Raw genomic sequence first — 27,614 nt, 5'->3', positions numbered from 1 at the left:
GACAAAAGGGGGCGGTGGGTTATGTGTACCACGCCACCACCGCCGTGCCGGAGGAGCCACAGAACAAAAAGGAGGGACAACTGTAACGTTATCGCTCGCTCTCCCCGCCGCGGGCACAAAGGGTGATCAAATTATACTATAGAGGGATGAAAAAGATCAGGGGTTGAGGAGGACGACGAAGTGTTTAATCCTCACCCTAGGGGCCCTCCCCGAAAGAAGAATGCTCTGCCATGTCTCCGTGTCATGCTCCCATTAAGAGCCGGGTTCACTGACCTCCACGGCCACAGAATGCAGAGAAATCAACCCGGCGTGGGAAGGAAAAAAACAAAACAAAAATCTCTTTTCTTGTCTTTTTTTTTTTTTTTTTTTTTTTAGACAATGGGGTTTCCACGTCTCCTATGATGCAACGGACTGGACTGTGCCAGGTCGTCGCTGCCTCAGTGATAGGATGGAACACAGCTAGGAGGAACGAAATAGCGGACCCAGGCCTTACTTTTTCAGCTGAGAGAGAGAGAGAGAGATGAAGCAGGGACCCCCACTGTATAATGTATAAAATTGCATTGCAGATTGAACTTTTTCTTTTTTTTCTTTTATAATTTTTATCCCACGATTTTGCAACCCATTTTCACCAATTGCCAATTGCCTATGTAATCCTGGGCTCTGCTCTCCCTCTGCCGCGCCTGGGGAGACAACAGACTGACCTCATGCTTCCTTGAGTAGTCCAAGTTGTTTCTTTTCACCTGACAGGGGGGATTTCCCCGGGATGGACGTAGCACGTGGAAGGAACACGTTATTCCAACCAGTTCCTTTCCCCTCCATCAAGCGCCCCGGCTGGCCAGGGGGAGGCATTACTGAGACCGGGATTACTGCATGTTTTTGTGAGGGTATCAACCCTAGGAGACACGGGGAGAACATGCAAACTCCACACAGAAAGGCCCTATCGCCGACCCCACCTAGGGTGTGGGCGCTGATGATGTGGAGGGAGAAACACGCCCCCAGCACCCACAGCGTTCCCCGGCGGGAATCGAACCCAGGACCTTCTAGCTGTGAGGCGAAGCGCTAACCACTGCGCCACCGTGCCCCTGATGATAGAACTTTTTCATAGATTTCATAGATATCTTCATAGACTTGTTTGACAGCACTGTCATCAGTGTTGGATTCAAGTTCACGTGTATCTTCAGACATTTCCCAACTTAACACTTATGTTGCAATGATTTTTTCTCTTCAATGTCTCGCATTGCTATGGTTACCATAGACTTCCATGTAATTGTGCAAGTGTGTAAAAACTGCACGCCCATGCCTAGATGATGCACCACGTGTGTAGATGCTGTTCACAGCTTTCAAACAAAAAAATCCGCTTGGAAATCCGTTCAGGCATTCATGATTTATCAGCCATTATGTTTTCTTCAGATGTAAACAAACATGGCTGCCATGTTTGAAAGAATGGGTTGGTATGGGGGTTAAACATGCAATTTCGCGATCGCGATCATGCCTAATACATTTCTGGAGGTCCAAAAAAAATCTTTGAAAAAAAAAAAATTGAAAAAAAAATTGATTTTTTTTTTTTTTTTTTTTTTTTTTTTTCAAAAATGGCCCAAACTCGGGAAACTTGGGGTTGGCACAGCACTAGTACCAATACAAACTCGGGAAACTCGGGGTTGGCACCATATGTGTTAAATGGTCAGGGTTAGGGTTAGGGTTCACTCTATACCAGGGGTCTTCAACAGGGGGTCCCCAGAGTTACTACAGGGGGTCCTCCACATCTTTTGTGTGATAGAAACGTTCTCCTTTTTGCGAGGCGTTGTGAGCTTGTAGATCGGCTATTTTCGGCAAAGAGGTTTGGTGTAGCGAGGAAAAAGAGCAGACTAAGTACAGAGTGAAAGGCCAAGTTTATTAAGTATTGACAGTTCAAGTGGTTAAATATATCATAACACAATTGACATGAATCCAAAATACACTGATGATTGTGCTGTCAAACGATTAAACTATATGGGATCTATGAACAGGTTGTGGGGGTCCCTGTTTCGGCTCTCTCTCATCTAAGGGGTCCTTGGCCTGAAAACGTTGAAGACCCCTGCTCTATACTCTAAGCTTTTTTTCCCCCCTCTACACCAAACCCCTTTACCGAAAATAGCCGATCAATAAGCTCACAATGCCTCTCAGTGCAGATGCTTACAGACTTTTAAGGGTTTATTTGGATCCTAAGTAAAAACGTCTTCTCTCTTTTTTTTCCTTTTTTGCTGGGGACCTCCCCCAAGGACCCCTGGAGGTCCCCTACCCCACCTTGAGAACGACTGTGTTAGTACTGTCTATCCGTTGGATCAACCAGTCAAATCTGTAGTTAATTTGTGTGAGAGACTACAGTCTATCACGTAGTGTTTTCTTCCCCCTGCATATTCAGATGGAAACATCATCCTGGAGCGTTCTCATGGAAAAGCAAGGTCTGCTGAATATCAAACCTGCCTGATGTGTTCATCCCACTGACACAATACAAATTAGCTTTACTTCATCATCATTATTGTCTTGTACAATATGGATTTCACTCACTACTGAAGCTGCCCTTCTGCCAAATAAATTACCGCTTTTAGATTGTGCCTTTATGCCTGGCCCGTTTTCAAGTGGCGTACAAAGCTAGAGAAGACAGCCAGTCTGCAGTTTTATTATTTAATAACCGTTTCATTTTGAGACCAGATGAATCTCTGCACATCCACACTCACTTCCACGGACCACGGCGACCATCTCAATGATCGCTTCAGTTCAGATTTTTGGTTGATTGCTTCTTGGTCTGACGTACAGCTGGATCAACATGGCTAAATGGCTCATCCCTGTGGGAGATTAAGTCTGTCAGTGAGTCAGTATCTTATTAATTGTGCATCATTTTCATTCTCAGGCCATCGTAAAATCTGTGTAAAATCAGAGACATAGGTCGATGCTGGTCTGCCAGCGAAGCAGGCAGTCTTTTTTTCTTTTGCTCTGTGATTGATCTCTTTTCAACGTGCAGTCTGACTCTGTACCTAACGTGTTGGTGGTTTTAGAGAGTAGTCATATTACTATTATCATCTCACCACAGTGAGATGATACAGTGAGACCACAATAACAAAATGGAAACAAAACAAAAAATGTTTATTGTGATTTTGGTGTTGACCGTGCCCTTTTTCCAAATGACGTCAACCGACATTTGACATTAGCCAAGACATGTTCTCAGCCCTGTGAGGGCTCTCTCTCTCTCTCTCTCTCTCTCTCAGGTTCGTCAGGGAGCATTGTATTCATCAGTATCCATATGGAAACATCACCTTGGAAGCCTCTCACGGAAAAGAAGAGCCCACTGAATATTCCAGAACATCCAGTCAACTGGAGACGGGAAGGCAATGAAAGAGGATCCTCTTTGAACCCCCACTGGCTGCCTGCTCTTCTGTTGGCCAGTGATTCTCAACCTTATTATTACTTTATTTTTATTTTTTCAAGGACCCCCAATTTGATGAGATTTTTGTCTTTCAGACGCAAATCTACATTCTAAAAATAGTTATTTTAACCCAGAGAGTTGCAGATTTACATTAAACACTCATAGTGACAGATCTGTAAGCCAAATCCGATTTTTGGCCTATCATCCACATTGGAATCACACTGGTTTTATCAAGTCTGAACAGCAACAAAGCCACAAAAATGTTTGCAAATCAGATTTTGAACCATGTTCCTGGGCGGTTTGAAATGCCATTCTAATCAGTCTGGACTCTCAGACCCCGAGGCCTGATTTATACTTTACTGTACAACGACGGCATGACACAACATCCACACTTGTAGATTGGCTATTGTTAAGACCACTGGTTCTCAAAGTGGGATCTGGGGACCCACAGGGGTTCCAGGGGGTCTCCAGCGAAATGGGTTAACCCATTAAAACCTTCTAAATGCTATAACAGTTTTCTGAAAAATTTATGTTTCTATGTCAGTGGTTCTCAAACTTATTCATATCATGTCAATGACCAAAATGTACCCAAAATTATATGTAGGCCTATATTTAAAGATTTAAATGGCAGATCTACAAGCTCATGGCTTGACACAAAGTACTTGTAGATCTGCTATTTTTGAACAGCTATAGTGTAAAATAATGAAAGTTAAAGCAGTTGAAATAAAAAATTACAATCTATAAGATCACAACAAAACACTCGGGATGCAACACATTGTGACAGTAGGTGTAGCCTATGTAACGTGTGCGTATGTGTGCGTGTGTCTGCATGTGCGATGACAGGTAGGTTTTGTAAGCCTTGTAAAAGAGCTGCTCTGGAGTTCTTGGGAGCCATTCCCAGAATTGTGTTTCTGTTGGAAATCGTAAATGTTTCAGAGCAATCTTATTGTTCACCCAGCTCTGCCTGCCAGGTTCACATGCTCACAGCACAGCTCCATTCTTACACTTTGGATGGGGGCGTTTTAACCGCTTGAGCCCTATATACTTTGACGTAAAAATCGAGAAAACAGCTGATCTATAAGCTCACACCATGTTGATTCATTGTGTGCTTGTACATAGACTATTTCAGCAATAAAAACTAAAACTAAAATCACACATTTTTAATTTCTTACAAACTTTGCCCAAAACAGGGAAGCCAGGGTTAAAGTGGTTAAAACAGGGGTTTTCAAGGTGGGTGACGGGGCACCCTGGGGTGCCGCGACGGCAGTCCAGGGGTGCCGCGAGATCATTTGATAATATTTGGAATTTATCTAGACACTTGAAAAAATATTTAGTATCATTTAAAACTTGAAGTACAAAGTTATTTTCAGACAGTTCTAACCAAAATGGCTATTATCTCAACGTTTTCCTCGCAACATAATCACTAAAATATATACATAATCACTAAAAACTGTCAGGCAGAAACCTCTGTCGCTCAAAACTAGTGAAAACAGACGATCTACAAGCACAGTGTGCTTGTAGATCGGCTGTTTTCACTATTTTAGTACATTTTATAGATGACAAATGCAAAACCAACGGTTTTGGACATAAAAGGTTTCCACCCGACAACGACGATATGCTATAAATATAAGGTGCTGGGAGTGAAAATTATAATGTACGAGTGCCTCGGATTAAAAAAATATTTATGGGGTGCCCTGAGACAAAAAAAGTTTGGGAACCCCTGGGTTAAAAGATCACCTGTTATTATTACGCTGTGTTAGTAAAGCAGGAAAACACATGCCTATCTGTTTTTTCCCCTTCACTTTGGTGTTTGTGGGATCAAAGGTAGAGAGATTCGATGACAACTTTGTTTCTCACTTTTCATCTGGAGGCGATATGCAGGCAGCCTGCGAACCGTGACCACGGTTCGTACGAGGGATTCAAATAAACACCGCTGCTGTTTTGATAAATGTTAGTGAAGTGACAAGCGAAACATTACTGCATCAAGAGTAATCAACAAACACAATATTTTTCAAACATTCGCCCAACTGTCAAATAATACTTTAAAAATAGCACGATTTATCTGTGGAACCAAGTCAAAATAAATGTAATGCCTCAACTCCTGCAGTACATTCCAAGTGCTTGTCAGGGTGTGGGGGGTCCCCAGTTCAAATAAATGATTATTATTTGGGGGGGGGGGCTGAAAAGGTTGAGAAACACTGCATTAGAGATCAGTGAATGTACCACACACACACCACCACCCCCCCACAACCCCTTCCACGGACGTGACAACCGATGACGAGTGGTTAAGTGTGACACCCTGGCCGTGGGGATTGTTTTGGCTCGCTTTGGTCTCTGGTTTCATTAAATGATTACATTACCATTCCCGTTCCCCCTATCGAGCACACATTGTCTCCATTTGGGGCCGATTACGTAACGCTGGTAATTGGGGCTGTGGGACAGACTGTCCGCCCACGGAGACAGGCAGCAGTTCACAGATGTCTTGATAGCGGTCCCGTCAAGACATCTGTCCCTGCTCTGGTCTCCTTGTTTCGTCATACCGTCGCTGCCTGTCGGATAGAAACCAGCAGCTATCTCAATTTTTAAACGTTTTTTATTGTTTTTAATTGCGACCGCAGATCGCAGTTACTATCAAAACCTCGACCAGCTGTCCGTCAGTCAGTCCGTCAGTCAGTCTGTCTGTCACACGTCACACGTCACACTTTTACCCTGCTCATATCTCCGCAACCGTTGCCCCGATCCATGCCAAATTTTGCACACACACTCCTTGCCTGCCAAACCACAACCTCCACCCATCAATTCTCACTTGGCCTTCTTCTAGCGCCACCATGAGGCCGATTCTTGCAAAACACATTTTTGGACACTGCTCCTACACATTTTGCCCTAAAATCACGCCAATTGGTACACACTTGCTCTACACTCAGCCATCAACATGGAGCTGTCCCATTTAGCGCCACCTTCAGGCCGATTTTTTAAAACACATTTTTGGACACTACTCCTACAGATTTTGCCCTAAAATCACGCAAATCGGTACACAGTATGTCTACACTCATCTCATCAACATGGATCTGTCCCATATAGCGCCACCATCAGGACGATTTTTTCAAAAACATTTTTGGATATTGCTCTTACACATTTTGCCCTAAGATCACGCTGCGACCTGACGGTCGCTTATCTCCCGATTAGGGAGTCTTACTGGTAAATCAGTGCTATTGAACACCCTTTACGTCTGTGTGTGGGTTTTAAAAATACTGCTTCTGTGTCATTAGTGTGGTTGCCCTAGCAACCAGACTATGGTACTTTATTCTTCTTTATAGGGTAACCCCAAAAGTTTGTCCCACAGTTTTGGCTGCACACATTTGAGCCGTATGTCAAATAGACCAGCTTCATTGGGACTCGATTCCTTGCATTTTGCTAAGAGATACGTTATATAGTTTAATTTATATACATTTATTCGTGAATTAATTTCCTCCATTGACTTTCATTAAAATTGTAACTTTTCCCAAATGTGGAGATGACTGACATCATAGACCACATGAGACTGACACAGTATGTCCATATATGGGCATTGAAAGATATGGGTAGGTATACTGTAATATTGGATCTCCATATATGGGCATGACTGACAAATATGGCCATTAATTTATTAGTGAATTAAATTTCCCCACTGACTTGAATGGGGAAAATTCAAATTGCCACTGTGACTTGCATCACGGCAACCACACTTGCAATTTCCAGTACCCCAAAGTTCCCTATCAGGCTATGAGTACTAGTACCCCAATTTGAGCCAATTTGAGAAACAGTGTTGATTTTGTCGACTAAAACTATGACGAAAAATGTTTGTCGACTGCGTTTTTTCTTCACTGATGAAAACAAAATAAAAACAAAATAAAAACTACGCTGTGATGACTAAAGCTAAGACTAAATATATTGACAATTTCGTCAACAAAATAAAAACTAGACTAAAACTTAGGGAGACTTAGACTTAGGGAGGGACTAGTGGAGAAGAGAGTCATTTCATGTTTGGTTGCTCTCAGGTGTTGCGTGCTGAAAATAGCAGATCTACAAGCTCACAACGCGTCGCGCTGCAACGCATTGTGAGCTTGTAGCTCGGCTATTTTCAGCACGTAACCAAGTGTAAAACCAGTCATTAGGATGCCATCAAGCCTGCCGACATACATTTCAGTTGACTAAATCAACTGTAGATTTAGTCGCCTAAAATTAGACTAAAACTAAAACTTTTCAGGTGACTAAATTATGACTAAAACTAAATGACATTTTATTCAAAAGACTATGACTAAAACTAAATCAAAATTTGCTGTCAAAAACAACACTGCTGAGAAACAGATGACAGATATATCATCAGATTTGATATCCACTGTAAAAGAAGGGCTCATTTTGGTTACCTTCTCTCTGAGTTAAAGAGGTTTATTCATCTGACGAATAAACCTCAAGAACTTTGGGCAAGTCAAAACAAATCATTTGCAATTTAACTTTTATCCTTTTTAGTTTTTTTGCCCCCAGGTCTGATTTGTAGTTGAACCCATAGTCTTGGCAGAGGAAGTGTGATGTGGTTTTATAAGTGTATGTTTGTGTGGGATCTGCAAGGTTATTATAGTTTTTACTTTGTTTCGAATTTATGTTTTCATTTTCAGTGAGTTTTAATTCGTTTTTAAAGCAATATTTGCTTAGTTTTTATTTTGTGAAAGAGCATAGCGTTACCGTTAGCTAGTTTGGTGTTAGTTTTTACAGTATATACTGTAGTATGAGGTAGTCAGGGGTAAGATTCAACAAGGTCAGAGACATTTTCACAAAACAGGGTCGGAAAGTTGAAAGTGGTGCAGTTTTATTCCCACCTTAAGCCATCTTTTTTTATCATCCTCTTCCCCTTTACAGTCAATAAAGCAGAAATGAAACCAATAAATGAATGCGAAAGAAAGAAAGAAAGAAAGAAAGAAAGAAAGAAAGAAAGAAAGAAAGAACAATCGTAGGAGAGAAAGACACCGAACAGACAGTGTGTGATAAAAGAAGCAACCATGCAAGATCCTACACGCAGTCGTGTGGAAACCTTGTACAATAATAATGTACAGTACTTTATGTCCAAAACCCTTACTTTTAAGGAAATAGAAAGAGACACAGGGAGAACATGCAAACTCCACAGAGAAAGGCCCTTTTGCCAACCCCACCTAGGGTATGGGCACTGATTCGGAAAGCTGCACGTCGGAAAGTCGGAACCCTCCGACGAAAGGTTCGGTGGTCGATGATGGTATGGATAGGCCTTTTTGGTTAAGGCATAAGAGCTGGTGCTTAAGACAATAAAATACAGCCCTTAGAATAGAAGATCTATAAAAGCTTTGTGTGGTACTGTAGCATGGCGAAGTAGGCCATTCATTTACGGGGGGGAAAAGACAAAAAATACATGAAATACATGAAATGTGGAGATACAAGGTTACCGCTCAACAGTAACGATGAGAGGAGAGAGTGAGTCCTAGCTTGAAGAGACAGATGAAGAGAGAGAGAGAGAGAGAGAGAGAGAGAGAGAGAGAGAGAGAGAGAGAGAGAGTGAGTGTTAAAGCACCTTCACAAGATCCTGCATGCCTGGGAATTCGCTTATTGTTACTGCCTCCAGGATTATTTATGGGACTGCCTGGGAAGGCCAGGCTGGCAGAGCTCCGCGCGTAGGGGAAAAATCGCTGTCACCGCACAAGCGTCTAACTGTATAAGGCCAGGGGGGCCATTATCTCGGTCCCCTTGCTCTGCTCCTCTGCGCTAATTTCTGAGTTAACAGACCCGTGAAGGGGCCATCTGGACCCATGGTGGTTCCCGAACCGGACCCAAAATGTTGAGACGCAGGCACGGCAACAACATACCTAACTAAAGTTCCAGCCCACCACCACTGCACGAAATGATGGAGCTTGCATAAAAAAATATATATATTTATATTTCACCCACTGATTTATACCTATAAACCTGTGACAATATAACAAACTAATTCTGATGGAGACTGGGGTTTGACTCTGGTGCATCCGGCTTGTCCGTGTGTTTCAATGAAAACGAGGTGGGGAGGTCAGGTGGGGAGGGCGATCTATTTGCTAGCCTGGAAGTTGGAACCCAGACGTACTGTAACTGCAAGTGCAAAAAGAACAAATAGCCCTTGGCAGATTTGGTCTGGTCTCGCTCTGTTGTGATTGGATTTCCCTGCCCCCTAAATTGTCGGGGCACCAATCAGGGCCCAGTATGCAAATATGGGCTGGGTTTATCCCCACAGGCATTAATTTTTTTTAAATCGCCCCTCGGAAATGCCCCACACAGAGATTCACTAATATCTACGCAGTGATATTAGTCTGGCCATTTCAGGATAACATTTTGTGACTCCTACAGTGAAGGCAAACTTGTTTCTGGATTTTGGGACTAGAAACCTTGCCACTCTATTGGCATAACTCACTAAATTGGGAGAGAAAATAAGTAAATAAATACAAAAACATAACTGAAAGACTGGACTCTCTCTGGACTGGAGCACAGTAGTGCAAGCGGACGCCGTTACACACGGGGTGAGGATGAGGTCAACCATATCACACGGTTGCATGATGTTGGCGAAATAGACACGGACATGGACATGAACATGGAAAACAATCAGCAGGGTTTGTTGGCAGGTCAGATAGCTTATATAGCTGTGTGTGTTATTATTCGCATTCTCCATGGTGAATGTGACACACACACACACACACACACACACACACACACACACACACACACACACTCACGTGCACACACAGACGCACGCACACACGGATGTCCGTGTGCTGGCCACTCACCACTTAGACAGATTCCCTGCTTCTCCACTGTGTAGTTCAGCACAGAACATGCAGCCACAGGTGACTTGGCTATCACTATCTGTAGGGGAGAGAGAGAGAGAGACCTTTTGACCTTTAAAAGCACCTTTATTAAAACACTGTATATTGAGAGAGAGAGAGAGAGAGAGCAAGAGAGAGCGAGAGAGAGGGGGGGGGGGGGAGAGATAGAGAGAGAGAGAGAGGGAGAGAGAGAGAGAGAGAGAGAGAGAGAGAGAGAGATTTGACAACAGTCCCAATCTTTAACAACTCTCAACCTGAAGTCCCTATGTCGGGCATGTATTTATCGGTGAATATCTCCAAAGGTTTTCAAACATTTTCAGACTGTTTGAAAAATAGCAGATCTACAAGCTCCGCTGTTTTAGAACAGGGGTCTTCAACAGGGGGTCCGGGACCCCTAGGGGGTCCTCAGAGTTACTACAAGGGGTCCTCCAAATCTGAATTCAGAAACATTTTTCTCCTTTTTTTATATTAACCACTTGAACCATAGTGTTAATATTCTGAGAACTTTAGCCAAAAATAGGCGGCCTACAAGCTCACAACGCCGTTGTGAGCTTGTAGATCACCTATTTTCGGCAAAGAGGTTTGGTGTAGAGGGGGAAAAAAGAGCAGACTAAGTACAGAGTGAAAGGTCAAGTTGATTAAGTATTGACGGTTCAAGTGGTTACATATCTGATAACACAAATTGACATGAATCCAAAATACACTGATGATTGTGCTGTCAAACGATGAAATTAGGCCTATATATGGAACATCTATGAACAGGTTGTGGGGGTCCCTGCTTCATCTCTCTCTCTCAACTAAGGGGTCCTTGGCCAGAAAAAATTGAAGAGCCCTGTTTTAGATTTTTTTTTTTTTATAGGGAATACGGAACATAAGCACTTCCTCTTGCATTAGAGCTATGTTGGCAAATCAATGATGATATGAACATAACATCAGTTCACTGTTGGGCAATACTTACATTTGCCCATTCATTAGTCATGCAGTCTGCAGATGGGAAAGTCAATGTGTTTTTTTGGGGTGTGAAAACTAAAGTATGTTATTGTGCGCAGAAGTGCTCTGCTATGGATTTAGCAGGGCATGGGGCACCGACGTTTGACCAGGCTTCATGTCGCCGTTGTCGGGTGGAAACCTTGTACAGTATGTCCAAAACCTTCCTGTTTTTAAAATATTTTAAAAACGATTTAAAATTGTGAAAATAGCCGATCTACAAGCACACAACGGCTCGCATCGCGAGCCGTTGTGTGCTTGTAGATCTGCTATTTTCACTACTTTTGTGCAACACTTTTGTATGATGAAGTAGGGCTTTAATTTATGAAAAAAAAAAAAAAGTGACGACATGATCAGTTTCTCAACGTCAGATTCGGGGACCACTTGAAACGTACAGGTCTGTACACTCTTGACAGTGTGTACACATGGAACCCAAAGGACCATTTAGTTCCGTTTGTACACTGTCAAGAGCTGAATTAATACCGCAGGCTTTACAGTAGAGACTGGGGCCACAAACATCGTTGCATCGGTCCGGTCACGCGTGTAGACGCCGTCCCGTATCTTTTCAGAGTCAGCGTCACGCCTCTCGCGCGCACAGACATGCATCGATGCAAAACAACCCCCAAGTTCACACCTCCACAACGTTTACAAACGCTGTAGTGTCACACCAGGGTGATTTAACAAAGGAATGAGGCTCTATGCATACTAGTAAGACACCTCAGGGTGACATTCTTGGCAATCTGGCCAGTGATGTATATGGGACCAGTTACTCATATATAACATGATAATGATCTTCCTTTTTAATTCTAAAAATACATTTTCTTTTAGGGAGGAGAATTTTTTTTTAATATAAGCTTTATATTTTACTTTTTTGGAGGAAAATACATTTTGACTTGAGTCGTGACCCACAAGAATTGGTCCGTGACCAACAGAAGGGTCCCAACCCACTGTCTGAAACAGTGGCCTAATGCATATCAAACTGGGGGTCCTTGAAAATAAAAAGGATGAGAACCAGTGAATTGGGGGAAACGGTATGGCTAAAGCCCCGCTGTCCCTCTCATCCTCCCCTCACTCATTACTACCTCTCATGCCATCCTGCGGGTGCATTCATTCCACTGCAACCCTGCACAAACCCTTTTTGACGGCCAGAAAAGGCTCAGTTTTCCTTTTTACAAATTCCCAATCCTATTGAAAGAAAGATATTGTGAAAGGAAAGCAATGGTCTGCAACTGCTGGTCCATTAAAGCTGGCAGCATATTAAATAGAAAGACAAAAACAATTCAACCTCAGCAGGGCTTGCGGAAACGAACAAAGATTGCTAAGAACAAAAGTGTTTTATTACTCGCTGCGTCTCCACTCTGATTTCTGAACGTTAAACCCTGCTCACTGCATACACTTCCGACAGCGGCTTTGACATCATTTGTCTAGAGATCTTCTAGAGACACAGTCGACAATATGTGTGCCATCTCGCTCGATCCCTTAAATAATTGCAATGAGGTTGTGTTCATAGTCGCTCAGCAACTGATTATAGAGGTTTTGTACCTCCTAACATCGTTCAGACAACTTCTATTCAAAACTGTCCACGGCACATTGCTTCACCTGGCGGCAATGTTTGACATTTTCATTGAAAACTGTACCTACACCAGGTGGCAACTAGGGTGGCATTTCATTGACTTAATGGCAAGATGGCCTCTGTGTGAATATGGTCAATTGCATATTGCGGAAATACATATAATATTGCAGAAACAAACAATGTTCACTGTGGTGTCCAGTTAGAAAATCTTAGGTTTGTTACCTCCTCCCATTTTGGGCATATCAATATTTTGCAAGTTCTTACGCGTTTCTGTTTTCAACAGTCCGGCTCAATTTTCACGAATGCATAATAATGAATAAATAAATACATATCTAATGATAATTACTTTAGGCTCTGACCACCCAAAACTGAAACCAATAACAAAAAATATTTTGTCAAATAGAAACTAAACCAACATGAGCAAAAACCCCGCCTCTATACATGCGATTCGAATGTTAAGAGCGTAACTTCAAAGTAAACCAAGTCAGACCGCAGAACTCAAACAATCACGCCCCAGACTCGTTCGCCTGCAGTGTTTCTTTAGGTTTAGGTTGTTAAAAGGAAACGCAATTCACGCTTCACACACATGGAGACATGTCCATCACGGTAATGACATGTTATTGTGGCGGCTGCGGTTTTCAAAACACACACACAAGCACGCCACACGCACACGCACGCACACGCACACGCACACACACACACACACACACACACACACACACACACACACACACACACACACAGGGGTGTCGCACCAAATTCTGGCCCTGGGTACAAGGATTCACTGTGGGGACCCGTGCTTTAACACAGGGGTCTTCAACAGGGGGTCCGCGACCCCTAGGGGGTCCGCGGAGGTACTGCAGGGGGTCCGCGAAATTATTGCTTAAAAAAAAAAAAAAAAAAAAAAAAATCTTTCTTTTTTTTTTGCCATTTTTCACATTTATGTTAAAAATAAATCATGATTCTATCCATTTTGAATAGCTTGAATACATGATTACTATGCAATTGACAGATTGTTGATATTATTGACATTGGTTCTCCGTTAATTAATATGTTTAGAAATGGTAGTGGTACGGCCCACCCTGCTCGCTGTAACTTGTACATGTTTAAAATAAAAAATATGTCGTAGCCCCGACCCCCCCACCCTACGAGGTGGTAGGGGGTCCCTGCTCCATCTCCCCATCAGTTTGGGGGTCCCCGGCCTGAAAACGTTGAAGACCCCTGCTTTAACAATTGAAAAATAGCAGATATACAAGCTCACAGCGTGGCACCGAGTGCCGTGCTGTGAAGGACCCCCAAAGTGATATGTATTTGGCCACAGACCACCCCACCTCAAAATATTTTGTTCCAGGGACCCCCCAGAAGCAATATTTGAGTTACAAATGTTGGCTTAAAAAATACATATATATTCAAAGATTTGCACACATTTTCACGACTTTTCAAAAACAGCAGATCTACAAGCTCAGAGCGCGTATATCTGCTATTTTCCAATAGCTATAAAATAATGAAGGCCCCTCCACCTTGGGCCCTGGTAACTCAGTCCCACTTTTCGCCCCCTTGTGACGCCCCTGCACACACACACACACACACACACACAAAGAGGGACGCGGTCTGCACAGTCCTTCAGCTCTGCATGCCTGTGAGAATCAACTGAGACTGCATTATTCACACCGGCCTAATTCAAGAGAGGGGTTGGGGGGTAGGGGGGGGGGGGGGTCTAGCCAAAATAACTGATTACCGACCACAGGTAATCTAATCCACTGTGAAATAGCACTCTGAGTTTATTTTTAACCAGAAATCAAGAAAACAGCAGACATCTGCAGCCCGTTAGGCCCTAAGTGGAGATAAATGCTTGGGTTCGGATTGCCCGCCATCGCCGCCCGCCCCCCCTCCAAAAGCAAGCCCATTAACTGGGCACTGTGGTTGTTTTTCTTAATCCCAGACCCCCACCCGCTATCATTCCACACCACCACCATTTCAGCTTTAAATATTGCTTCAACATGTACTTAGGAATGGTTTCATAATAGCAGGCAAAGAGATGCTGGGCCTATAGCCAAAAAGCTCACATGGAGACCCGTAGTGGGTCAAAGTGACAACTCAACCCTTCTTTAAGTTGAAAGGGGGGAGGGGGAAACAGTAATTCTAGCTAATTTCTCTTGATTCATAATCTAAGACACCCCCCCACCCACTGCAATTTAAACATGCTGACTGCTTCAACATGCAGTCTCTTGTGCCTGGGAATAGAAGCTAGAAAACAGACAACTTTGGTCGGAAAACCTCCAAGTGATGTAGAAAATGGCAAATGTGACAGACAGCCTTATGCGGTGGTTCTCAAACCTTCTCACGTCCAGGACCCTCAAATTGACACATAATAAATAGGCGGCAGAGGCTCAGGAGGTAGAGCTATAACAGTTCGATCGTGGGCTCCCCCAGAGTTAGTGCAGAAGTTAGGCTTGTCACGACACTGGATTTCTAACTTCGATACGATATTTTGAAACATTTCGATACTCGATACCATTTTCGATACCACACAACCAAAGCGATTTCAGTGCAAAAATGTTTATTTTTATTTAAAGAAAAATACAGAACTTCTTGAGGTAGATGGTAGTGCACTTTAAAGGCCTGCCTTTGATTTTTTCACATTCACAAGTACAAATAGGCCTTTAAAATAACTAGGAATAAGCCAAAGTAGGAAGGACACACATAAAATTAATGTTGGTGTAAACCAACGAGAGAGGTAAAAACTGATCAATATTATCGATATTATCGATAATATCGATATTATTGAAACTATGGAAAAGTAATATTGAAAATCGATACTATATTCAAAATCGATACTTTTCGATAAATCGATATTTTTGACAACACTAGCAGAAGTGTCCTTGACCTTGAGCAAGACACTGAACCCCTAATTGCACCTAATGAGCAGGTTGGTTCCTTGCATGGTTTCCCCATAGTAGGTGTGTGAATGGCTGAATGTAATGCACAATCAGTGTAAAGTGCCTTGGATATACCATTTACCATATATTCTTGCATAGGCCAGACTAAATGGGAAAATCTGTGAAAAGCTGTATGTGTTTGAACGGTGGAGAAAAACCAACACCAACATTTGAAAACAAATCCTGATGTTGTAGCAATATGAAGGAAGCAACGCTCCTGCAATGCTGTTGTTTTTTGGACCCAGTTTTCGGTCATTCATTGAATTTAGTCGCCGCCAGAAGGCGAAAATATATACTCGCCTGGCTACGTGAGACTACATATTAACTCATATGCTGCCATTTAACAATACCTTCGTACTCTTTAACTGCCATTCGTCTCCATAGACTTCCATGTAATTCATAGTGCACGGATCATGCACACCCATGCCTAGATAATGCACCACGTGTGTCCACATTGCTCACAGCTTTCAAACAAAAAAATCCGAATGGAAATCCGTTCAGGCATTCATGAGATAGCAGCCATTATGTTTTACACTGTTGTGAGCTTGGAGGTCTGCTACCTGAGTTGTATGGGGGTTGTATGGGGGTTAAACAAGCAATTTCGCGATCGCTATCATGCCTACTAACGTTTTTTGGGGTCCCAAAACATTTTTTGAAAAAAAATTTTTTTTTTTCTTCAAAATGGCGGAAATTCTCGGGTTCCTCGGGCGTGGCAGGGAGGGACATCGCGAAATTCTCGGGTTCCTCGGGTTTGGCAGGGTATGAGTTAAGCCACAGACCTCCATTTGAATTTTGATTAGATGACAGTTGTTGATGTAATTTAATTGCGACCGTCAGGTCGCAGTTACTACCAAAACCTCCACCGGCCGTCTGTCAGTCAGTCAGTCACGTCACACTTTTGCCCTACTCATATCTCCGCCACCGTTACCCCTATCCATGCCAAACTTTGCACACACACTCCTTGGCTGCATTTCTCACATCAGGCCGATTTTTGCAAAACACATTTTTGAACACTGCTCCTACAGATTTGGCCCAAAAATCACGCAAAGCGGTACACAATATCTCTAAAGTCATGTCATCAACATGGAACTGTCCCATTTCCCATATTCCCTCCTGATTGCCTACCATTGCCTTCTAAAGTTTGTGTATGCGACCTGACGGTTGCTTATCTCCCGATTAGGGAGTCTTACTGGTACTGTAGGTGCTCAGATAACAGTGGAGAGTGTGAAATGTGTGATCAGAACAGTCATTTTTATATGATAAATGCGATTGTTGTGATAACTGTAAATAAAATAAAAAAATCTGTGGAATTAGACTACTTCCCACTTTGCTTGGGACCCCCTGGGGCCCCCCTTCGAGGACCGATATGGGTCCCTTTACACTGAGAAACACTGGCCTGGTGCAATGGAGTTCACCTTGAAGTGAAAATTCGGGTTGGAAAAACAGTGATTCGGGCAAATTTGGCCTCATTGTTTTGACGTTAAGATTGCTACAGCGTACCATGAGCCCGTGATTGACCCAAGGTTTCCAAAACAATGAGTCACATGACTGATCTCCTCATTATTTCTGCAGCGTTTATAGCCGTCTACTGTATGCAGGAACTCTGGCCATCCTGTTTTTGCCCCCAATTATTTCCTGTTCGTATGCTTTTGTTGGTGCCCACGCACCGCCAGCAATGGATTCTGTCTGCTTTAGATCATGAAAGGGCTCTGGAGTGCAGCATGACCTGAGAAAGAGCAGGCAAAGGCATTTGTTGTGAGAATAAAAACCACCAAGGTGAAAACATCTCCCCTTCAAAGAAGCTAGACCAAGGGGCTTCGACGTTTTCAGGCCAAGGACCCCTTAGTTGAGAGAGAGATGAAGCAGGGAGTGCCAGGGACCCCCCACAACCTGTTCATAGATTCCATACAGTTTCATTGTTTGACAGCACGGTCATCAGTGTATTTTGGATTCATGTCAATTTGGATTTTCAGATATTTAACCACTTGAACCGTTCAATACCTAATAAACTTGACCTTTCACTCCGTACTTAGTCTGCTCTTTTTCCCCCTCTACACCAAACTTCGAAACAGCCAAAGGACATGCACATTCCAAAACTACTACAGTAGGTTGGGTACTGGACCAAAACCAGTAACAGTATGAGAATAAAAAGAGTCTGCAAACCAATTGATGCTCACACATTTTGCCACTTTCCAGGTTGAAAGTGGTTCAAATTGTTCTTTCATTGAAATTTCAGCTTGACTTCACTGCTGTGAAAATGTAGGGTTAGTCCTTTCATCGGTAAATCCCAGCAAGGGGCTTGTAAGAACATCTCACCTTGAAAGAAGCAATAAAAAAAGAGAAAAATCCAGACGAGAAAGAAAAACACATGCAAATTGGATATCAGACACTCAATGACAGCAAGACTCAACAAGGGAACAACCGTCGGACCAAAAGCACATTCATGAAGAGACATTTTAAACAAAGCGGGTGATGCAAACCGACCAACATGGGCATGTTGGCATCTTTCAGAGGTTTGACGCAAATTCTTCGCTGCCCCGCGGCAATTCTGGTAACCTTATACAAACTGTGTGGCGCTGGCCATGGGCCATGGCACTCTAAAAGCTGTGAGTGATTTAATGGTTCTCCTGGGATCCGCAGAGAGCAACGGGTACCATAAACCAGGGGTTCCCAAACTTTTTTGTCTCAGGGCACCCCATGAATATTTTTTTAATCCGAGGCACCCCTACAATATAATTATTTTCATTGTATGTCCAAAACTGTTCGTTTTGTATTTATCGTCTATAAAATGTACTAAACAGAAGATCTACAAGCACACGTTGTGTGTTTGTAGATCGGCTGTTTTCACTAGTTTTGTGCGACAGTCTTGTATGATGAAGAAGGGCTTTGCTTTACCAAAAGACGTACGCATTTGAAACTTGGAGATACAAGGTTTCTGCCCGACAGTGACGATATTTTAGTGATTAAGTTGCGAGGAAAACGTTGAGATAATAGCCATTTTGGTTAGGACTGACTGAAAATAACTTATCTCGCGGCACCCCTGGACTGCCGTAGCGGCACCCCAGGGTGCCCTGTCTGTCACCCACTTTGAAAACCCCTGCCATAAACACTTAAACCATATTGACCACAGCTCTACACCAAATCTCTAAGTGGAAAATAAAGTCTGCAAAGCTTGTAGATCTGCTATTTCTGGCCCAATATTCACATACTTTTGTTGAATGTTCACCTACAGTATTATGACACACTCAGTATAGGGATGCTAGGCTCATGTTTTCAAGGTTTCTTAGTGGGAAAACACCTCTAAGAGGGGTCCTCTAAAACAATCGTTCTCAAACATTTTAGCTTAATTGTGACCCAGAAGAGAAATTAGATGTTTGCCCTGGGACACAAACTAGTGAAAATAGCACCTACAAGCTCACAACGCGGGGGGTTTTATAGCACCTACAAGCTCACAACGCGGGGGGTTTTACTCTATTCGTGACCCATAAAATCGGTCTGTGACCCACAAATGGGTCCCGACCCAGTGTTTGGGAACCAGTGCTCCAAGAAACTCCCGTACACTGTACGTCAGAGGTTCATGGAACTACCGTCATTATTCCTGTGATTAGGAACACTCTGTAAAACCTGGTAGTCAGGTAACCGTCGGGGGTTTCCCCTGTGGTTGCCATCTATAACAACCCCTTAAAGGGTTCCTTGAAGCTTCCTTTGTAGTCTTCAGAGTGTGCCGCTCTCGCGTTTCACTCCACGGCGGCCGGGTTTCAGGCGGGGATGACAATAGGCATAACACTGGAGCATGCCCTCTGAGCACGTCTCTTCGGTTCAAGTGGGGCGTGAAGATGACTGCGTCTCACTGTGGCAAAGAGCAGCTCTCACTTAACTGAACTCAAGTAGAGTAACTTGAGTTCACTCGGCAAACTGGGTTTCCTCTGTGGAAACACGTTTGACAAACAAAACAACCTTTGTCTCTCCGCTCCCTCAAATACAGTACGTCTCCCCATCTGCTTTTCCTTGTTCCGCCTTGCCTTTCTGTCTCTGTCCGTCTCATGTCTCTCGTCTCAACCCCCCTCTTCCTACACGTCAGTCCTTGTGGAACGCTCTTCCTTTGTCTCTTCCTCTATTTTGTCTTTTCTCTTGCACCGATCTCTCTCTTTAACACTAGAGCCATGAGATTATTTTGTCTGATCCCGAGTTTGGAGAGTCGTAGACCACCAAGGCTTCATCTTTGTTGATGAATTCGATTATTTGACTAACCTACTTGACAGCTAAAATCCTGATTGTTCATTGCGACCGTCAGGTCGCAGTTCCTGTACTATCAAAACCTCCACCGTCTGTCTGTCAGTCTGTCCGTCAGGTCACACTTTTGCACGACTCATATCTCCGCCACCATTACCCCTAGCCATGCCAAACTTTGCACACACACTCATTTCTCACCTGGCCCTCTTCTAGCGCCACCATGAGGCCGATTCTTGCAAAACACATTTTTGGACACTGCTCCTACAGATTTTGCCCTAAAATCACGCAAAGCGGTACACAGTATGTCTAGAGTCATGTCATCAACATGGATCTGTCCCATTTAGCGCCACCATCAGGCCGATTTTTTCAAACACATTTTTGAACACTGCTCCTACAGATTTTGCCCTAAAATCACACAAAGCGGTACACAGTATCTCTAAAGTCATGTCATCAACATGGATCTGTCCCATTTTGCATATCCCCTCCTGATTGGCTACCATTGCCTTCTAAAGTTTGTGTATGCGACCTGACGGTCGCGTATCTCCCGGGAGTCTTACTGGTTTTAAAGTGTAAAAGTTCCCCACCTGTCTCTGGTGAGAATCCAGATATTGGACGATGAGTCGCGTGTTGACCGTGTGACTCCATGTGTTTCCAAGGGCTGCTGTCACATACCCGGAATCCCCCTCTTCAAATGGGATGGAACCTGGGGGGGAAAAGACAAGACACCAGAGGAGGTGAGCAGAGCTATGAACCATGGATTGCAGACCCCAATTTGGTATGCATTAGGCCATGGTCCCCCCAGAGCCATTTAAGGAGAGTTGCGTCACCTCCATTGACTTCATCGGGCCAGGTCTTCAACATAGACCTATATGTTGGCAAATAGTGACAAAGCACTGAACCGGAAGTTTACAGAATGCATTGGAGTCTATGAGAGTTTGTCAATATTTTGAGTCACCTGAACCACATGACCGGCTTTGTTTTCAGGGATTCAATTGGATTAACTCACACTCAGATTACAAGAGAAGAGAGCTCTCATCATCTTGATTTAATGTTCATTGGCATGGACGTTCTTGTTTGCACCACACACATTGTTTGCATTAAAGTCTAGATCTCAGCAAAACAGCATTTCATCACTGTGTCCAGCTTTCATTAAACACATACATAGATGTACAGGTTATTAATCCCAAAGAAAATTCTTGACGAATGCCATTAATGGATGCCATGCCTAAATGGTGAAACAATGCATCACGATGCAGCACGTTTTGAGCATGTAGATCGGCTATTTTTCACACAATGAGGAATATAGGGCTAGGTATATAAAGTGGTTAAGATAGTAGTGCTAAGCAGGTGTTTGGGGAAAACTGTGGTTGTGTCACTTGTTGCAACTATTAACAGCCTGTTTGAAACAAGAAACTCTTTCTAGAATAAGTTACTCATTCACTTCCAACGTAACCTCGCCTACCAGGCTTTCTGGGAGAAAGCCTGGTGTTCGTTCATAACAGGCCGTTTGGTTTCCGCCAAACGTGGCGGAAACCACTAGATTTGGTTCCCTCCGTTTGTTTCCCCAATCCCTAGTGTAGTCTTTCCAGTCGCTACGAGTTGGACTAAAAGATGCATTATACCAAACTAATTTTTCAAAAGCAAAACTACTCCGCATCAAGGAGTTTATTAGGTAGGCCCTAAAAGTATGTCCTTGAGCGCAGGGGAATTATTTTGGGTTAAAACTGTTTCCGGTGGATAGTTCCGGCCAAATTGTAGTCTTTGAGTACTACAACATGACGTATTGTGGTTTCCGCTCCAGACCGGTTACTAGCCCGAAAAGTGAAGTGATCCCAGACTACTTCCAACGCAGACACCACTGTCCCTGTCAGGTGCAGGAAATCAAAGCCGTGAACATCCAATCCCAAGTCTGCGTTTCTATCAGGGGGCCAGTTGTCCGGATTTAAAATGAAGCAAACACAGAACTAAAAGTTCCTATGATTGGCCGCTAGTTGCACTGTTCTGGTACAAAAAGCAACATGTTCTCCGTAGGATTCCATTCATTCCCCCCGAACTTTTACATTAGATTTTCTTACCTTAATAAACATTGTCATAAATACTTTATGGTTCCTGTCACTAGTTTAAAGCCTCGTTTCAATCACCATGATATGCGTTTTGTGAAAATATGATCTAATTTACTGTATGTTATAATTGATGTTAAAGCAGGGTATGCTGTAGGAGGGTCTTGTGATCATAGGCTTGTGATGATTCTTCTTCGTGTGCTTTATTTTCGGCAAGCTCAAGACAATGTCCCAAGTATCCCTGCGGTTGCAAGTGACCGTTGGCAGCCAATAGCATTCCTTGGGGTAGCATTAAAACAATGATGGCGGACACCCATATGAGGGCACTCAGCCTGCATGGCGGCTCATCACAGGGGTTCAAAGTCACCAGACAACATGTTACAGCTGTGCGAGTCCTGTATTGTCCCGCCGAATTTTAACAAGGCTTGACCGAAGCACAACACAGCATTAACTAGAGCGATACAGCTGGCTAGCACCTGATACTCTTATCAGCTCTGGCTGCCTCTGTGTGACTATGACCCCCACGGTTCACATGACAACTATAAAACCAAGTTACAAGTCCACAAGGATGAGACCATGCATTTTTTTTGCCATTACCGTTATGTTTCCACTTTCCAGGGTAGGATGTAGCATGAGCATGTGTGCTCTTTTGCAGTAAACTTTCACATTCATTTAGTGTTGTTTTTTGACATTATTGTTACAAGGATATAATCCATCATTGTCAAAATGTGGACAAGTGAAATACCTAATCATATGGATCTCTGCATCCACATGGAAATGGAATGGCTTGCACTTCATGGTTCCAGCCTGGAACCGTGACTGTGGTTCTCAAACTTAGGACCCCCATAACTTCCGAGGCTACTTTTCCACCAAAATAACTTTGGTTCTAGAACTGGTTCCGTTCTGGTTGCGTTTCCACCAGTCTTAAGCACCAGTTTCAGGTGCCCGCCTTGGAGCAGGAGTCCCCAATTGCCCCGGGTTCGATTCCAGGCCTGTCAGCAATATGTTGTATATTATGATCAGTACAAAATGTTTTTTTTTTCTTCACATAGATAGATAGATAGATAGATACCTTTATTATCCCAAGGGGGAAAATGTGTTGCCCAGAGGCAGCACAGCAGTATAAGGTTATTTACAAAGTTACAGAGAAGAGAAGTATGAAAAAGATAAAAAGAAAAAACAAGAACAGAGTACAGAGTACAGTAAGTACAGTATACAGTGTTGTGTGCAATAGTGGAGGTGCTGATCTTCATATTCCTCACTACTGCTCATCATGAGATGGTACGATTTCTGTGTACTCTCTCCGTGTCTCAGAGGAGGGCTGTGGACAGTTCAGAAACCTGCCTACCAGTAACATCATTGGCAGGTTTGGTGATTTCAAACAAAATATCAATCTTTTTTTTTTTTTTTTTTTTATTCATTCAAGATCAATGGCTTCCTTTTCAGCATGCTATCTCTCCAGGAAGAGCAAGGTTGTATTTTCTATTAGAATCCAGATCAATGATGTCACTGCTGGTAGGTAGGTTTCTGAACTGTCCAAAGCCCACCTCTGAGACAGCCCACCACCTGAATAGACAGAAATGGTGCCATCTTATACGCTTAAGAGAGGAGCAATTATATTGCTGTTGTTGGGTGTTATCGTTTAAAAAATGATTTAAAACTAGTGAAAATGGCCTATACGTATCTACAAGCACACAACGCCTCGCGGTGCAAGGCATTGTGTGCTTGTAGATCTGCTATTTTCACTAGTTTTGTGCGACAGCTTTGTGTGATGGGGCAGGGCTTTACTTTACGAAAAACGGGCAAATTTGAAGCTTGGAGATACAAGGTTTCTGCCCGACAGTGACGATATGGAGATAATGTTGAGAATGAGATCAAGCATTTAAGATCAGAGACCCTTTTACCTAGAGATGCACCGATTTGAAAATGCATTGGCCGATATGTTTAAAATAACAATTTCGCCCATAGCTAAAGTATGGCCAATTTGTCTTTTTGTTATTATTCATTTCCCCTCTTGTGCCAGGAAAAGAGAAAAATCGAAATCTTAATGACCTCATCTCATTTTAATTAGCACAAATTCAATCATACAGATTCATTTCAAAAATGCATTTTAAACCATAGATGACAGTTAAAAAGGCGAGAATCGTCCAAAAACCTACAGTATGTACGGCCGATAAATCAGTGCATCCCTTCCTAACCTCTATACAACCCCTGGGTTCTCACACTGATCACACTCATCGGCCACTGACCCACCTGCCCTGGTCCTTCATGTTTAATTTTTGGGGTATTTTTTTCCCCCGTGTGCTAAGCAGGGATTGGCCTTCATCAGTGTGAGCATCAGCAACTCTCAGTTCCTCTAAAAACTTCCTGGGGAAACGTGCGTGTGCACGAGGAGCACGGGGGGGCTCTTCATGTGACAGAAATTGCCCTGTGTGCTCGCAGCAAAAGGGAAACTGGTCGACTGTAACAGCAGGTTTATGATCAAGTACCAGAGCAGCAGCAGCAGCAGTGAGAGCTTTATTTCCTCGACTCCTTTCATACAGGACACTGGTTCTGCTGAGCAAAGGAAGCTTCACATGACCTCGTCACTTGACTGTGAACTAAAAAGGTCGGGCATCGTTGTTGTACATGTCGTGTGCACTGCAAAATCCTGAGCATAGAAATGGACCTGTAATGGCCATTGCACCCAGAAACCGATGAGATTTCATCAAATATTTTAACGCATCGGAAAAAGCAGAGGAATAGGGTTCCTTTTTTTATGACGCACCATCACAGCCAGTCGGGCGGCAATTTCAGAGTCACTGTTTGTGCCCGGGTAGCTCAGTCGGTAGAGCTCTCGCCTTTGTACTGCAAGGTCATGGGTTCGATTCCGGGCACCGCCAACTCAGCGTATGAGTAGCACGGCTTGACAAGTCGTGCGGCAAGTACTGGGAGCTGATGGTAGGTGTGGCGCTCCACCTCAGCAGTCCATCTCCCAGGGGTCTAGCGCATTGTAACGGGGACAGACTCCCGCGTGTTACCGGCTGATACCGACAATAAGCCACTCCCGACCTACTTGCTTACTTGCTTGTTTAAAACAGGAGTGTTCAACAAGGGGTCCAGGGACCCCTAGGGGGGCCGTCAAATGTTTATGTTATAGGGACTTTATTTTTTTCATTTTTACATTAACCACTTGAACACTTGCAAAAGTTGCATGCTTATTCTTGGGGGAACATTAGCCAAAGAGATTTGGTGCACAAGGAAAAAAGAGCAACCAAAGGTCAAGTTTAGGGTTTAAGTCGTTAAATATCTGAACATTTAACATGTGTAGTGGGGGTGCTACATCTCTCTCTTAACTAAGGGGTCCTTGGTCTGAAAAACGTAAGACGTCATAGCGAAGCGTGTCTTTGTTAAAAAAAAAAGTTCGTTGTTTCGTTATCGACTGTGTGCGAGTGAGCTTCAGGATCACCCCAGACCCGTTGAAAGAGAGAGTTACGACTCTCTTTGATCTCGCTGCAACATGATCATGTGGTTCATGTATCGCATGTGCTTGAGTGCTTCATCAAGCTCTCTGCGGTTTCAAGACTACTTTATTTGTCATTTCCTTCTGCGAAAACTAAATTGCGTTTCTCCTAAAAAGACAGCAAAAAGTGCAAACCCAATGTCTTAAATCTAAACCAATCAACGCCCATAATGAGGATTCAATGTTTGGAACTATTGGTCGAAGCGGTGGCAAGCTTTCCAAACAAACTGTACGTTGGTTTTGGCTATGGAAGTCTATGGGAGCTGCAGGACAGAGCTGACAGCGCATGAATCTCCGCATGAATCTCCGCTCTGAACTGAAGGGAGAAAGAGCAGTGTTGTAAAGTAACTAAGGACATTTACTCAAGTACTGTACTGTACGTAAAATTGAGAGGCGTTTTGTAGATTTGCTATTTCCAAAAGATTTGTATACAATTTGAAAACTTGTGAAATGAGATTCTGCATAATGAGTACTTTCTACTTTTGGTACTTTAAGTACATTTTGACAACAATACTTTTTTGTACTTTCACTCAAGTCAATTTTGAATTCCAGGCTTTTACTTGTAACAGAGCGTTTCTAGCTTGCAGTACTGATACTTTTACTTGTGAATACTTTTTCCACCACTGACTGAGAGAGAGAGCGAGAGAGCGAGAGAGCAAGAGAGAGAAAGAGAGAGCGAGAGAGAGAGTAAAAGGCAGGAGGATGGAGATGCAGACTAAACAATGTGCATGTGGCTCAGACCTCCCTCTCGGTTCCCTGGAGGACATGAGGCTGTTATCAGCCTGTTGCTCCACCTCCAACACAAACACTGAACAAACCCCTGAATATACTGCTGCCCTCCACCTCTTCTGCTGCTCACCCCTCCTCCACCCATCCAACAGCTGCTGCTGCTCATCCGTCCTCTCACTCACACAGATAATTCCAATGTTAACTTTACCAGTTAAAACCTGTAACTGTTGTCATTTTCAATTAAAAACAAATTATCGGGCGCTCAGGTCAAACTCGTTCTTCTGCTATACCACCAAAATGTGGAATGCCTTACGGAAGGCCTTAAAGGAGTGTGGATCCTTAGCATCCTTTAAAATCACCCTGAAAAACCACTTACAGGCGGCCGCCGTTCGCAACTGGTAAAAACAAACCTAGCCCAGCCTTACCCTCCCCTGACCCTTCTTTTTTCCTACTGTATATATATTTTTGCACTGTATTTTTATTTTTTATTTTTTTATTTTCCTTTTTTTTCCTGACTATATCTACTGCATAGTACTGTGTTCTATCCGTCTGTCATAAAACTGTACCTTTTCCTATGCAAACTTCTAATAAAGTCTTCAATCAATCAATCAGGCTGGTGCTATGGTAAAGTCCACCTCCACCTCTGTGGAGTCTAGGTGTTCGAATCCACCGCGGCGCATCCAGCTTCACCGAGTGTCTACTGTACAGTATGTACGAAGTTAACACAAAATCGGCCAGTGTTTGTCACTGCTCGAATACTGTCAGCGGGGAGTGTTGGGCAGGAGGAGTGGAGCCTCTATCATAGTCCAAGGTGAAGAGCTCACCGTGTTGTAGTTTTCTAGTTATCACCTAAAAATGTATAACAAAGCCTAGGTGATAGCTAGAAAACTACACTGGGGTGAGGTGATAGCTCTTCATCTTGGACTATGATAGAGGCTTGGGACGGAGGCTCTGCGTCTTCTCGGTGGGGGCTCCTCACTGGTCAGGTGAGCCAGTAGGATACACAGCAGTGCACAGAAATGGGTGCGGGGAGGAATTCATTGGCATTACGACTACACATTATACATACATTATATATAAAGATTACATTATACATTCAGTATGTAAATGTATATAAATTAATTAACGTGAACAATATTTATAATCAACTAAATTGATTACTCCGATTAACCACATAAGCCTATATTATACAACAGTGTTGTATAATATAGCGTTGCAACACAATGAGCTTGTAGAGGAGCTTCAACTCTTGTCCAGCTTCTACCTTCTCCTCCATGCGTACGCATCATTTCCTCCCACCCCCTCCACAGTTCCCACTGGTCCCTAGAACTACC

At 43.3% G+C, this 27,614-nt stretch overlaps 1 protein-coding gene across 1 annotated transcript in view; it reads right to left on the bottom strand.

The window, feature by feature from the left end:
• rad51b (RAD51 paralog B) overlaps positions 1-27,614 on the bottom strand; it is a 117,814-nt gene that overhangs the window by 49,002 nt on the left and 41,198 nt on the right. The window contains exons 8-9 of the mRNA XM_080743986.1: positions 20,574-20,692; positions 10,219-10,297 (exon numbers count right to left, since the gene is read on the bottom strand). Coding sequence (XP_080600112.1) covers positions 10,219-10,297; positions 20,574-20,692 — 198 coding nt within the window. The remainder of the gene's footprint in view (positions 1-10,218; positions 10,298-20,573; positions 20,693-27,614) is intronic.

This window comes from Nannobrachium achirus (assembly GCF_963921795.1).
Source record: "Nannobrachium achirus genome assembly, chromosome: 16".
Classification (NCBI taxonomy): domain Eukaryota; kingdom Metazoa; phylum Chordata; class Actinopteri; order Myctophiformes; family Myctophidae; genus Nannobrachium; species Nannobrachium achirus.
This window is presented reverse-complemented; position numbering and strand designations above follow the sequence as displayed.